General features: G+C 40.2%; 1 protein-coding gene across 8 annotated transcripts in view; it reads right to left on the bottom strand.

The window, feature by feature from the left end:
• The window catches only part of grip1 (glutamate receptor interacting protein 1), a 384971-nt gene that overhangs the window by 113788 nt on the left and 255264 nt on the right, over positions 1 to 15919 (bottom strand). For all 8 annotated transcript variants that reach the window (XM_048549316.2, XM_048549318.2, XM_048549314.2 and 5 more), the window contains one exon: positions 11794 to 11874. In XM_048549316.2, the coding sequence (XP_048405273.1) occupies positions 11794 to 11874 (81 nt within the window). The remainder of the gene's footprint in view (positions 1 to 11793; positions 11875 to 15919) is intronic.

The raw sequence follows: 15919 nt of genomic DNA, 5'->3' as shown, positions 1-15919 counted from the left end.
ACTCCAAATAAAACACATTCTTGGGCCATCTTCTGACATGTTTTGGGTGTGGTGTGTTGCTTTTATCCATGTTTATTGATGACAGGCAATGCCACAGGTTTACAAACAATTTATTATTCAAGATTTGTCCAATGTTGACAGTGCTGCTTCTCATGGAAATCAACATGGTTGATGCTTTCTCCCTTTTTTCTCCTTTGCTTATCTCTCAAAAATAGTCAACAGTAAGACATCCATGTACAACACAGATAAAAGCATCCTCACATTACGTACAGTTAAAGTAACCCATTCCACATGGGCAGCAAACAGAAATCTTACAATTACTGAGCTCATGACAAATGTCCTGGCCTGAAGAGATCTTTGGTCTGTCAATAAGAAATGTCAATAAATAACAACAATATCTGCAATATTCTCCTGGAAATGTCAGTACTGATAAAACAGGACACCACAATATAATGTGAAAATCAAAAACACAAATCTTCACAATGGTATGACATTAGAATCATACTTTGGGGCTTGTTATGGAGTGTACGCTATGGAGCATTTGTTGGTGGTGAAGCGTTTCATAACTGCGTTCGTATTAATGAAAGATGCATAAACTATGGCAGGCAACTTCCTTCGAGCTACCAAGATTTCAGATGCATTGGTCTGCCACTAACACAGTGTTTGTTCTACATTTCCAGGGAATTAATACTCATGCACTGGGAACAGCTCAGAGGAATTACCCAGAATGCGATGTATTTGAGGTTTTGGTACCTTAAACTGGATGGCCAAGAATGGACAAGATTGTGTTTGGCTGCCATAGGTATCTACTGAATAACAGATCACATTTGTAGGACCCAGTAAATAATCTGACAAGAGGCAGAATGTGTTTTGGCTCATGGCTGAAAAATCTGACAATTTTTAAGATACAGTTCTTTTTGGGAAGGTAGGGATGGGATTTTTTTTTTCTCTGAATGCCCGTATTTGTTATTTGACTACATCAAATACAAATGCCAGAATCATTAGTGCCATCCTAAGTTGAAAGGTGTCATTTTGCAACTGCACCTCTGGCATTCAGCTCAGTTCTAATTTTAGATAAAAACAGAGAGAGGGTAGCAAGAACTGAAAGACTCTACTAGAAGCTGAACTGACCACTGAGGAACAGAAACAGAAGTTGCTGAAAAAGCTCAGCAGGTCTGGCACCACCTGTGAAGAAAACAAATCAGAGTTAACATTTCGGTTGACCCTTCCTCACTGGCTCTGAAATGTCAACTCTGATTTTTTCTTTTCTTCACAGATGCTGCCAGACCTGTTGAACTTTTCCATCAACTTCTGTTTTCATTCTTGATTTACTGCATACGCAGTTCTTTTAGTTTTTACTGAGCATTGAGGAGGTTAGGTTGGCCAATTAAAAGTTAACATTTATGATACAATGACAACATTTAAAAGGCACTTGAACAGGTGCATGAATAGGAAAGGTTTAGAGGGATATGGGCCAAATGCAGGCAAATTAAGTTTGGGGCTAGTTAACTTTGGGAAACCTGGACGAGTTTAACTGAAGGGTCTGTTTCCGTGCAATATAATTTTATCATTCATCAGGCAACGAATCCTTCCATAATTTACTGATGATTGGCAGGACTGGCATTGGCCAGGTTAGAGTCATCTTGTGTTTTATGGATAGGAGAGAGCAGTACAATGTCCTGTATTGCCAGATGGAAACTGTACTGGAATAAGTCGACTTTACTCATGTTCTTGTCTGCAGTCAGATTCAATTGTCCTGGCTTTGACTGGTGCAGTCAATCACTACTAAATTTCAGGTGAAGTGAACCAACTTAGACAGCTGCATTTACAATCAAGACCATGAGGATTATGCAACTGGGGTGTTTCGCATAAGATGTGTGCAAATACTTCAGCCTCACCACTTACATCCACTTGATTGACTGCACCATGAATGGGGATATTTTTATTACTTCCTCTTACTCTTAACTAGGCAGTTATCAGTCACCATTCTTGTCTGGGTTTTGTCGGGCTACAAGTTAGAATTTGCTATCTTACATTGTTAATCTAACCATAACCGTTAGGCCACCATACCCAAGTAATCGATTTCCATCTTCATGTAATAACATTCCTGAAATGATTTTAAATCAAAAATACCACATCAGTGCATAACATTACTTAACTGCCAAGAATGTCAGTACAAAGTAAATGACACAATCAGAAATAGGATTTTTTTATGGCAGCTTTTACAATCAAATAGCATTCTTTGTACTGGTGACTGTTCTACTGATAATTATTCAAATCATCAATCAATTCCCTTATTTAGTCCCAGGGGTACAATATTCATCAAATCAACAGTCAGGATAGAGAGATTTTCAGACAAGAGCAGTCACTTTTATATGAGCTAATGTGACGGATATAACTTTATCATGTTATGACAACTATCATCATTTAAATAGGATAAAGCACAGGGCTGTATATACAAATGCTACATAGCTAGGGGACAGTAGTAATTACCTACACCACTTTAAAAGGAGGAAATTGCAATCCACGCTTTTGTAGAGTTACGGGGTGCAAAAGCAAGGGAACTATGGTGACCATTTATAAAACAGCAGTTGGCCTACAACCACAGCATTGTGCTAAATTCTGGGCACTGCACTTTAGAAATGATATGAAAGCATTACAGAGGGTGCAGGGAAGATTTTATGAATGATGTTGGGGATGAGGAATATCAGTTACAAACACAGATTGAAGTAGTGTTCATATTAATTATTCATTCACGGGATGTCGGGGAGGGTGTCAATGGCTAGGCCAGCATTTATTGCTTATCCAAAATTGCACAGAGGGCAGTTAAGAGCCAACCACATTGCTGTGGGTTTGGAGTCACATGCCAGCCAGACCAGGTAAAGACATTCCCAAAGAACAAGAGTGAACCAGGTGACTTTTTCCTTTTCAGTCTAATGATGAGGTTAGAAACAGGAAAAGAGAGGTCACCCTGTTGGGAGTTTTCTATAGGCCTCCGAATAGTCCCAGATATGTAGAGGAAAGGATAGCAAAGATGATTCTCGATAGGAGTGAGAGAGACAGGGTAGTTGTCATGGGGGACTTCAACTTTCCAAATATTGACTGGGAACACTATAGTTTGAGTACGATAGATGGGTCAGTTTTTGTCCAGTGTGTGCAGGAGGGCTTCCTGACACAGTATGTAGACAGGCCAACAAGGGGGGAAGCCACATTAGATTTGGTACTGGGTAATGAGCCCAGCCAGGTGTTAGATTTGGAAGTAGGTGAGCACTTTGGTGATAGCGATCACAATTCTGTTATGTTTACTTTAGTGATGGAAAGGGACAGGTGTATACCACTGGGCAAGAGTTATAGCTGGGGGAAAGGCAATTACGATGAGATTAGGCAAGATTTAGGGAGCATAGGATGGGGAAGGAAACTGCAGGGGATGGGCACATTAGAAATGTGGAGCTTATTCAAGGAAAAGAGTTGTGAGAGCATGGAATGTGTTGCCAGCAGCAGTTGTGGAAGCAAGGTCATTGGGGTCATTTAAGAGACTGCTGGACATGTATATGGTCACAGAAATTTGAGGGTGCATACATGAGGATCAATGGTCAGCACAACATTGTGGGCTGAAGGGCCTGTTCTGTGCTGTACTGTTCTATGTTCTATGTTCTATGTTCTAAAAGCTCCTGTGTGTCCTAGATAAGTATGTACCTGTCAGGCAGGGAGAAAGCTGTAGAGCGCGGAAGCCGTGGTTTACGAAGCAAGTGGAATCTCTGGTCAAGAGGAAGAAGAACGTTTATGTTAGGATGAGATGTGAAGGCTCAGTTAGGGCGCTTGAGGGCTATGAGGTAGCCAGGAAAGAACTAAAGAGAGAGCTCAGAAGAGCCAGGAGGAGACATGAGAAGTTGTTGGCAGATAGGATCAGGGTAAACCCTAAGGCTTTCTATAGGTATTTAAGGAATAAAAGAATGACAAAAGTAAAATTAGGGCCAATCAAGGATAGTAGTGGTAAGTTGTGTGTGGAGTCAGATGAGATAGGGGAAGCGCTAAATGAATATTTTTCAACAGTATTCACTCTAGAAAACGACAATGTTGTCGAGGAGAATGCTGAGATACAGGCTACTAGACTAGGTGAGATTGAGGTTCACAAGGAAGAGGTATTAGAAATCCTACAGAGGGTAAAAATAGATAAGTCCCCTGGGCCGGATGGGATTTATCTTAGGATCCTCTGGGGAGCCAGGGAGGAGATTGCCGAGCTTTTGGCATTGATCTTTAACTCATCATTGTCTACAGGAATAGTGCCAGATGACTGGAAGATAGCAAATGTGGTTCCCCTGTTCAAGAAGGGGAGTAGAGACAACCCTGGTAATTATAGACCAGCGAGCCTTAACTCAGTTGTTGGTAAAGTGTTGGAGAAGGTTATAAGGGATAGGATTTATAATCATCTAGAAAAGAATAAATTGATTAGGGATAGTCAGCACGGTTTTGTGAAGGGAAGGTCGTGCCTCACAAACCTTATTGAGTTCTTTGAGAAGGTGACAAAACAGGTAGATGAGAGGCATATAAGATAATCAGAGGGTTAGAGAGGGTGGATAGGGAGAGCCTTTTTCCTAGGATGGTGACGACAAGCACGAGGGGGCATAGCTTTAAATTGAGGGGTGAAAGATATAGGACAGATGTCAGAGGTAGTTTCTTTACTCAGAGAGTAGTAAGGGAATTGGAACGCTTTGCCTGCAACGGTAGTAGATTCGCCAACTTTAGGTACATTTAAGTTGTCATTGGACAAACATATGGACGTACATGGAATAGTGTAGGTTAGATGGGCTTAAGATCGGTATGACAGGTTGGCACAACATTGAGGGCCGAAGGGCCTGCACTGTGCTGTAATGTTCTATGTTCTATGTTCTTTGAGAAGGTGACCAAACAGGTAGATGAGAGTAAATCGGTTGATGTGGTGTATATGGATTTCAGCAAGGCGTTCGATAAGGTTCCCCACAGTAGGCTATTGTACAAAATGCGGAGGAATGGGATTGTGGGAGATATAGCAGTTTGGATCGGAAATTGGCTTGCTGAAAGAAGACAGAGGGTGGTAGTTGATGGGAAATGTTCATCCTGGAGTCGAGTTACTTGTGGTGTACCGCAAGGGTCGGTGTTGGGTCCACTGCTGTTTGTCATTTTTATAAATGACCTGGATGAGGGCGTAGAAGGATGGGTTAGTAAATTTGCAGACGACACTAAGGTCGGTGGAGTTGTGGATAGTGATGAAGGATGCTGTAGGTTGCAGAGAGACATAGATAAGCTGCAGAGCTGGGTTGAGAGGTGGCAAATGGAGTTTAATGCAGACAAGTGTGAGGTGATGCACTTTGGTAGGAGTAACCGGAATGCAAAGTACTGGGCTAATGGCAAGATTCTTGGTAGTGTAGAAGAGCAGAGAGATCTCGGTGCCCATGTACATAGATCCTTGAAAGTTGCCACCCAGGTTGACAGGGCTGTTAAGAAGGCATTCAGTGTTTTAGCATTTATTAATAGACGGATTGAGTTCCGGGGCCATGAGGTTATGCTGCAGCTGTCCAAAACTCTGGTGCGGCCGCACTTGGAATATTGCGTACAGTTCTGGCCACCGCATTATAAGAAGGATGTGGAAGCTTTGGAAAGGGTGCAGAGGAGATTTACTAGGATGCTGCCTGGTATGGAGGGAAGGTCTTACGAGGAAAGGCCGAGGGACTTGAGGCTGTTTTCGTTAGAGAGAAGGTTGAGAGGTGACTTAATTGAGACATATAAGACAATCAGAGGGTTAGATAGGATGGATAGGGAGAGCCTTTTTCCTAGGATGGTGACGGCGAGCACGAGGGGGCATAGCTTTAAATTGAGGCTTGAAAGATATAAGACAGGTGTCAGAGGTAGTTTCTTTACTCAGAGAGTAGTAAGGGTATGGAAAGCTTTACCTGCAACGGTAGTAGATTTGCCAACTTTAGGTACATTTAAGTCGTCATTGGACGAGCATATGGACATACATGGAATAGTGTAGGTTAGAAGGGCTTCAGATTGGTCAGCACAACATCGAGGGCCGAAGGGCCTGTAGTGTGCTGTGATGTTCTATGTTCTATGACCATTGTCAAGTGTAGGTAATTACTACTATCCCCTAGCTATGTAGCATTTATATATACAGCCCTGTGCTTTATCGTATTTGTGATCTATGATGATGGCTGTCATAACATGATAAAGTTGTATCAGTCACATTAGCTCATACAAAAGTGACTGCTCTTGTATGAAAATCTCTCTATCCTTCCTGTAGATTTGATGAATATTGCACCCTTGGGGATAAATAATGCAATTGATTGATGACTATTTGAATAATTATCAGTAGAACAGTCACCAGTACAAAAAATGCTATTTGATTGTAAAAGCTGTCATAAGAAATCCTATTTCTGATTGTGTCATTATTATTTAGGTAAGGATGGCAGTTTCCTTCCCTATAGGACACTAGTGAACCAGATGGTTTTTTCCAATAATTGGATTTATGATTATAATTTGACTCCAATTCCAGATTTTTATTGAATTCAAATCTTGTCATCTGCCTTGGCAGGATTCGGACTTGTGTCCCCTGTACAGCACCTGGGTCTCTGGATTAACAGTCCAGTGATAACACCGCCAGGCATCTCCTCCCCATTGGAGGTTGAAGTTAGAGTTGGAGTTGTTCTCCTTAAAAGGAAAGGTGAAAAGGGGATTCGATTGTGCTGTTCAAAATTATGAGGGGCCTGGATGGCAAAGGTAGGAAAAAACTTCTCCCTTTGGTGGAAGGGTCAAGAATCAGGAGACTCTCATTTAAAGTGACTGGCAAGTGAACCAGTGGTGAAATGAGGAAAAACTATTTACTCAAGAGAGTAGTTAGTGTTGTATAATAATTAAAGTCTTCAAGGGCTAAAACTGAGGGGGTCTTGTAAGGGCTAGCTGCAAAAATAGCTTAGAATCTCAAAGGAGTAAGACAGATTGTGCAGGTCTTCCTTCCAGGCTAATACGATGGACTCATACTGTTATACAGACACTAAATTATACGGGATTGCTATCATGCAACAAAGTACATCTTCTTTGTGATAACAACTTCTCAGGAAGACAGAAATACAATGGAGGGAGATTGGGAAGTGCTGATGTTCAAAGGAGCCAGATGTATTTGTTCATCAGTCACTGAAAGCTAATAATCAGATGCAGCAAGCAATTAGAAAGAGACGGTCTGTTGACCGTCACTGCAAGGTAATTTCACCGAGTACAGGAGTACAGAAGTTTTCTAAGATTATACAATGCTTCGGTGAGACCAAATCTGGAGTAGCTTGTGCAGTTTTGGTCTTTTTATCTGAGAAAGGATGTACTTGCCTGAGAGGGAATATAATTAAGGATCATCAGACTGATCCCTGGGATGGCAGGATTGACCTCTTGGAGAGATTGAGTAGGCAGGACTGTTATTCTCTCAAAATCTCTATTGAACTTCATAAATTAATATTACTTTTGAAAAAAATTAGAGGCTCTCAAAATTCTCACAGAGCTCATACAGTGGTTGCAAAAATGGGTAATGGAACTGGGGACTCTCAAGTGTCTATCACAGGGGACAGTGTTGGATAAGCAGTAAATCAGTTCAAACTACGATGAGGAGAAATTTCACCATTCAGATCTTTGAAATATTCTACTGCAGAGATCTGTGGAAACTTTGTCATGGAGTATGACAGAGATAATAAGTTTTCTAGATATTAAGGCTATCAAGGAGTAGGAAGAAAGCCTGGAAAACGTCATGTTGAGGTGTAGGATCAGCCACGATTTTGTTGAATTTTGGAGCATACTTGAGGCGCCAAATAACCTGCACCTGCTCCTATTTTCCACGTGGCTGATTATACACTTTAAATAAGACACACACATGAAACTAGAAGGGAGGTGATGGCCTAGTGGTATTATCGGTAATCTGATAACCCAGAGACCAGGATAACATTCTGGAGACCAGGGTTCAAAGCCCACCACAGCAAATAATGGAATTTGAATTCAATAAAATATCTGGAATTCAGAATCTAATGATGACTGTGAATTGTTGATTGTTGGAAAAACCTATCTGGTTCACTCATGTCCTTTAGGGCAGGAAACTGCCATCCTTATGAAAACAAAGTTGCTGGCAAAGCTCAGCAGGTCTGGCAGCATCCGTGGAGGAGAAAACAGAGTTAACGTTTCGGGTCCAGTGACCCTTCCTCAGAACTGTGGATGGTTCTGAGGAAGGGTCACCAGACCCGAAACGTTAACTCCATTTTCTCCTCCACAGATGCTGCCAGACCTGCTGAGCTTTTCCAGAAACTTTGTTTTTGTTCCTGATTTACAGCATCCGCAGCTCTTTCGGTTTTTCACTGCCATCCTTCCCTGGTCTGGCCTACATGTGACTCCAGACCCTAGAACGATGCGGTTGACTTTTAACAGCCCTCTGGGCAATTAGGGATAGGCAATAAATGCTGACTAGCCAGTGATGCCCTCATCCGTGAATGAACAAAAAAAACTGCAAAGGATCAAATAATGCAGCAACTGAAGCAAAATTAAGCTTCACCAAGGCCTGGCAGCATTTCCCTGGATGTGGAAGTAGTTTCTTGACAGTCACTGTGATGTTGAGCCTTCACGTGGTGCTTAAAGAAGTGGAGCAATTGCACATAGCTAAATGATAGCCAGTGCTCAGTGTAATAGCATTGCATGGGAAAGACAGAAAACAGAAGCCTAGAAATATTTGCTTCACAAACTCTGGAAGTAACATCCATGATGTTTATGTATTCTTGGTAAATAGCGAATCTAGACACACATTCAAGTTGAAGCATGTTGATGGCAATATATAAGTATCCTACTTTTACAAAAAGTTACCTGTTGGAATTATAAAAAAAGAGTTACAAAAAGAATGAGAGATTGCTATGGACAGCATCAAGGAAAAGGAAGTCTCCGTTAATGTTTCCAATGCAGGAACTAAGCATGAAAACTGAAAGCCCAGTGTAATTATTTTTAAATCTTCCTCCTGGTTTAAAACGAAGGTAACGTATAAGGGCATAACTAGTGCTCAGTAATCATGAAGTGTACAAACTATGAGCATGTGCATTCTGCAAGTAATCTTCCATTGCCAGCCTTGGGCACCAAACAAACAATTACAGAGCAAAATGTTTTTTTCAACAGCAAGGTAGCACATAACATCAAAATGTTAGCTTCTGACAGTACCATTGCTTTCCTGGTTGAGCAAAATTAAGGTCCTACTATTGTCAGATTTGTTTTCAAAGACTACTTTTATTGGCTTACTATTAATAATTTTAGATTGCTGGCATATCTCTATAAACACATGTCCCACAACCAGAGAATGTGCATATATATAGAGCAGCTGGATTCAGCCAGTACACTATAAATAGTCATTTGGTACACTGTGCATTAATGCATCATTTTATTTCATACAGTCACTGATATTGTCAATGTTGACCTACAAATTGATTTTTGGACATCTTGAAATATATCTCCAAAGATGGCAACCAACTTACTTACGCCAAGTTTAAAAGTGAGCCACCAGCATAGGTGCAGGTAGTTGTCATCTTTGTCACTCATCATGCAGGGTTTGATCTGTGTGGGCATGTTTTAAATGCCTGTGCATCTTTGCAGCACAGCCAGTATTGCCTGCTTGATCCTTTTCTCATAGCTAAAGTTGAAATATTGAGGTCAATTACTGTTGCAAGTACAGCAGGTCATGGCTGAAAAAGGGGTCATTGCTGATATGTGCAAAAATGTGTTCTTCAAAACTAAAAATGGGGTTGTCTTGTATGCCACAATCTAATCAATGTACAATGTGAGCCATTGACTTGCAATCTTTCTGAAAAAAACACCTTCAGTGTCACAGAATTTCCAGTTTTTCATGAGAAATTCGTGAGAATTAATGTCAGTGTTCATTATGTATTAAAATGATCAACTGAAAGCAACGCTTTCTTTTTTCAAAAAAGGAAGCGCATTTTTAGTTAATACCTTTAAAATATTCCAAAATGTCTCATGAAGCAGAAGAGTGACATCAAGCTAATAAAAGACACACCAAATGGACAACCAAATAGAGGTTAAATAGAAGCAGGCTCTAAGAGGCTTCCGAACATCGGCAGAGTTGGAGAGGTTTAGAGAAGGAATTCCCTTGCAGTATCATTGCTTTCCCAGAATTCATAGGCAGCTGAAGGCATGTCCCCCTTTCTAACCTCTGTAATTCTGGAAAGAACTGTTTAACTTTTCATGATTTAAACTTCTTTTCTGATCAGTTGTGCATGTAAGGACTGATTTAGATCAATCAATTTAGTTACATCAAGACAGGCCCACCACTCATTTAGTGCTGAGAGACACAAGAATTTCTTTTAGATTATCTCAGAGCAGGGTGCAAAGAACAGATGGCTGCAATTAATTGTTGACCCTTACTATTGGGATACCAGAAATTTTGGTGACTGAAACGTGATTAAAATTTAAAGTATCTTCAACAAAAATAATGTTGTTTACGGCCATGAGAAATAGGTGCAAGGGAACACTATACAGCCCATGGAGCCTGCTGTGTCATTCAATGGAGCACAGTTTCAGGATAAGAGGCTGATGATTCAGGGCTGAGATGAGGCGAAATATCTGCCCTCAAAGAGTTGTGAATCTTTGGAATTCTCTCCTGCAGAGCACTGTGGACATGCCAGCTTGAAATGATTTAGTGCTGACAGATTTTTGGTCTCTCACGGAATCAACGGATATGGGCAGTAAGTGAGAAAGCGGAGTTGAAGCTTTAGCCTGGTCATGATCACAGCGACCACAAGCATCTATTTCTGCTGAAAGTGGCCCAATTACATGTACCTGTATAGTATCCAGTACACAGCAGTTCGATAAAAAATATCACTGATTTCTGCTCATCCAATCATGTAAGCGCAAGCTTTAGTAAAGCTGCTAAAAGATAATGTCTTAATGCGTTACCAGACTGTAGTAGAAACAAGAATAATTTTTCTTCCAGCAATTCTGGAAGAGTCCATGGTTGCCTGTGTTTTCTCTCTAACTTTCCAAGTGGAATCTCCAGATAGTTTCATAGAAGTCAAAAGTCCAGGTTTCTTCTTTCCTCCCGAAATTCGAGTCCAAGGAGAATAAAAGATGAGATACAATCAGAGAATGAAAGGAGACACAAGTAAATTATATGTCCTAATAATACCACAACCACTGTACTTGCCTATTGAGGGCTCAGGAGAACCAAGCTAACATCTCAATTATTAGCTGCTCTTTTTAAGGAAAACAACTTTCTGAAAATAACAGAGACAAACAGGCTAAATATAAGATAAAGTGGCATGGGGGAGTAAGGCTGTAGCAGAAATCTGTAGTAAAACTAACAGTAAAAATAAGGATTCATAAGTTATTCTCAGAATGTATGAATAAATCAATGCTTCATGATTTTTTGTTTGTCTCACTAAACCTAGCTTTAAGGAAAATCAATAGAAGATTAAAAACAGAGAAGTGCACAGCAGTCAGATAGCATCAAAAAAGAGTATTTAAATGTAGAATTCTCAGAAGTCAAGAAAAGCAAAGATACAATAAAAGTCACTATTCCTGGTTAATTGCTGGCGATCCTACCACTGATGACATCAGAATACTTGCCAAATTCCATGAGATAGCACAAGCTAAGATTCTTTTAATAGCTGTTCATTACAGAACAGTAGCGTCTTTTGTGGGTAATGTGTAAGAGCATCCTCCCAAAGGAACATGTTTGAAAACAGGGCTGAGCTGCAGGACAGACCGCCAACACACACAGATTAGACTAACCTGGAATACTTTGTCTTCTAACTGCCAAGGTGCCTTCGGAAGATTTTGCCGGGTTTGTAGATTTGGCGTATGGTCCCTCATCTGTAAAATAAAAATGTTGGATCTGTCTAAAAGAATTATGGAAAGGAATTCTTTTGTTGGAGAAAACTGCTGTGTGAACAACACCGTATACTGTTGTGACCAGTCAGCGAAACCTTCAGATTACCATAACATGCCCAAATTGACTGAAGACCTGTAATGGCCAGCTCTGTATTCTTGCTTAGTAACATCAAAACATGACTGGTTTCACATTTGAGCAATCAGCAAGATAAAGTGGTGGAAAACAGATTAGTTATGACAACATAGATGAATACTAGGTCATACTAGTATCGCTGTCTCCACGAGGACTACTAAGACCAAAAAAAATTTGCATATTACAGAAAGCATCACGCCACTTTATTTAATAAAATACATCAACCTAATTACATTCAAGTTTCAGTGATCTGAAGATAGTAGTTAACAAACTGCCCTTTCCAGAAGGAATGTTACTGACCCTAGACACTGCACGTGACATCACAGATCTGGTAGAATCTGTTTGGAGAACAGTTAGTGTTACTGTTCTGAAGAAGTGATAATACTCATGAAACAGTCACTGTTTCTCTTTCCACAGATGCTCAGATATGAATTTTTCAGCACTTGGTTTCATTTCAAATCTCCAGCATCCACAGCATCTGCAGTATTCGATTTTTATTTTGGGAGAACATCCTTGTTCAGTCAGTCAGGACTAACAGTTAACTGATAGAACAACTTGCTATCCACAGATATAATTAAAAATAAATTCACAGTTTTACAGAGAGTGAACTATAAACAATATTTGGTGAAAGGACTCCTTTAGCTGTACAAAAGCAATGACACAATGAGGACCAAGCTAAACACAGCTAAACCAGCATGTCTTCAGGCACTGTATTCTTTGATGTGTTGAAAACCAGCCGTAGACTCAACACGTGAAAACACATGCAGCATTCTGTAGATGGATCTACTGCCAAATCCCAGGGAAGTCCAGGTTTATGACAAACTGACAGCATTTCCTTTTCAGATGTTTGATTCACATAAATAATTTCAGATTCTTCCAAAGCAAATGCAGTCTGTGACAAAATGAATGTCCAAAAAAAATCTGCTCCAGATGTCAGATATCCCAACGTTTTGCTCCATTGTGGACCTGGGATTGTGACTGTAAGTATAGAAACAGGATTCAGAATTCTGTGCTTCGACATACCAGCTGCGTATTTACATGTAAGATATTTTTATGCTCAACCTTGCTCAGAGGTCATCCTCACCTCTAGGTTCAGGTGCCGTGGTTTGAAGTCCCATTCCAAGGATTTCCGTTTTTAACTGAGTTTTTTTTAAACACTTCAGTGCAGTACTGAGAACGTGCAGCATTGCTTTGCATCAACAAGGCAGCATCTTAAACAAACTCAGGTCCCGTGTGCCTTTTCAAAGAATGTAAAGATTCCATCAGACTTCTTTTAAAAAAAAGCACCAAGCTCCCTGTTGTCCTGGTTACCCTTATCCAACAACGAACAGAACAAAAACAGATTAATTGCTTATTCATCTCATTGCATGTTGTGAAAACTGCACAGAGAAGCTTTTTGGACGGTCTCAATAGGAGAGAAGAGCAGACAGGAGTGTGAGACGTAAGGGGCAGGTTTCGCATAAAAGGAGGAATAGGCAGTTAAAACAACTGTGTCTGCACCACCAATAAGATCATGGCTGACCCAGTAGTGGAGTTAACTCCAATTTCCAGCTTGTACCCATAACTCTTGATTTTCTTGTTGATCGAAGTCCAAGATAGATTATTGTATATATTCAAATGTCTGAATATATTCAAATGACCCAGCTTTCACTACCATCTGTGAAAGAGAATTCTTAGGATTAGCAGCACTCAGAAGAAATTCTGCCTCGTCTTGTCTTAAAATGGAGATTCATTTTTAAACCGTACCCTCATAGTTCTTGATCTTCTCATGGGGAAACATCCTGTCAAGGCCCTCAGAATCAGATGCTTCAATAAGATCGCTTTCATTCTTCTAAACTCCAATGAGTACAGACAAAAATACCTTTCCTCACAAGTTAATCTGCTCATTTCAAAAATCAGGCTGCAAATATATTCTTCTTTAAGATGCCCGAAACTGGAACCAGGCCATGTATAGTTACAGCAAGTCATTCCCACATTTATAATGTATCCCCACTTGTAATAATGGCCAACATTCCATTTGCCTTCCCGTTATTCCCAAATAACTTGCTGCACCTCCATGCAAATGTTTTGTAATTTATGCAAGAAAAGACACCCAGTTCCTTCTGTACTGCAGCATCCTGTAGTCTTGCTCCATTTAATATTTTGGTTTTATATTCTTCCTGCCAAAGTGGTCATCTTCCCTGTTCTCCATAATATACCGTATTTGCCAAAATTTATATCCTTTTACAGACTCTCTGTATCCTACTTCCGCCATTGTTTCCACCCCAGCTTTCTATCATTAGAAAATTTGGCTCCAACATGGTCAGTGTTTTCATTTAAGCCATTAATATAGGTTTCAAGCAATTGTTACATTCGCAACTTTCTAATCAACTGGCGCATTTTCAGGAATTTTATAAGATTCCAACCAATGCATCCATTATCGCTCTAGCCACCTCCTTTAAGATGTTAGGATGCAGGGCATCGGATCCAGGGGGCTTGTCAGTCTTTAGTTTCCTAATACTTCTGTCGAGTAATTATGAGTGACTTAAGTTCCTCTCTCCCTTTTGCATCCTGTTTCTACTATTCTTGGAAGATTTGCATGTATTTGACTGTGGAGGCAGAGGCAAAATATTTGCTCAAAGTCTCTGCTGTTTTCCTTGGATTCTTTTGTCAATTTCCCAGTCACCATCTTAAAAATCCAACAGTGTTATTACTCCTTTGTATTTTATATACCACAAGAAGCTTTTATTTATTTTCTGTATTTTTTCCACATTCTCTCTCTCTCATATTCCAATTTCTCTTTTTTCTTTTAAGCCATCCTCCAATCATGTCTCAGATTGTCGCAATCACTAGCCTACCATCACTCCTTGCAGAATTGTTCATCCTTTTTTTCAATTTGATATAATCCTCAACTTCTTGTTAACCTTTAGTGCCACATCTGTCTCCATAAATATCTGCTATACTTTCTCTACCACTTTACCTTTTGAACTTTTTCCCCAGTCTATGTTAACCAACTCAGATTTCAGTAGCCAGGGCGCATGTAGTCAGGGATCAACATGCCTTACTGCACAAAACAGACGCTGTGAGAGTCTAAAAATAGATATGTAAAAGCAGACAAGTCTACAGCATTGCAGCAGGCATAGAAGACATTAAAGAGACCCAAAGATGACAACACTTGTACCCTCAGATATAGTGAGAACTGCTGATGCTGAGGTCAGAGACAACACAGTGTGGAGCTGAAGGAACACAGCAGGCCAGGCAGCATCAGAGGAGCAGGAAAGTTGACGTTTCGGGTGAGGACCCTTTTTCAGAAAATGGTTGGTCCCGACCCGAAAAGTCAATATTCCTGCTCCTCTGATGCTGCTGGCCTGCTGTGTTCCTTCAGCTCCACATGGTTTTAACGTTTGCATCCTGGAGCTTTGAGAGGCAAGGATTGAAAGTAGTTCATTCACTTATGCCTATTTTTATTGCTTCTTTTTCAGTAATTTATTTCAATTCCATTAACTTGCTGCACCAAAATCATTGTCTGTTGCTTTTTCATCGTCTTGGTTAAGGTCTGGGAACCTTACATGAGGTATACTTTTAATCTTGATAAAACATTTGTTTGTTTAACACATTTAAAAATGTTGAATGGTTTCTGCAACGTGTAAAAGAACAAAAAAATTGATCTGACGCACTGTCAATATTAATAAAGCCTAAAGGAGGTGGGCATCTGATGGGCTGCTCTGTGGAGGTTCAACGCCGATGCACTGTAGGGATTCTAAGATGGTTCTAAGAAATTGAAAAACTAGTCTTGCTCAAGTTTCTGATGGAATGCTAACTGTAAATTGGGTACCTAAGTCTCTTGGTAAAATTGAGTGATCCTGTTAATTTGGTTAGAATGCCATATTATCTGTTGCGATTCGTATCTACAAA

Source organism: Stegostoma tigrinum, chromosome 18 (assembly GCF_030684315.1).
Source record: "Stegostoma tigrinum isolate sSteTig4 chromosome 18, sSteTig4.hap1, whole genome shotgun sequence".
Classification (NCBI taxonomy): Eukaryota; Metazoa; Chordata; class Chondrichthyes; order Orectolobiformes; family Stegostomatidae; genus Stegostoma; species Stegostoma tigrinum.
The sequence above is the reverse complement of the archived record's forward strand: the minus strand, read 5'-3'. Positions and strand labels throughout refer to the sequence as shown.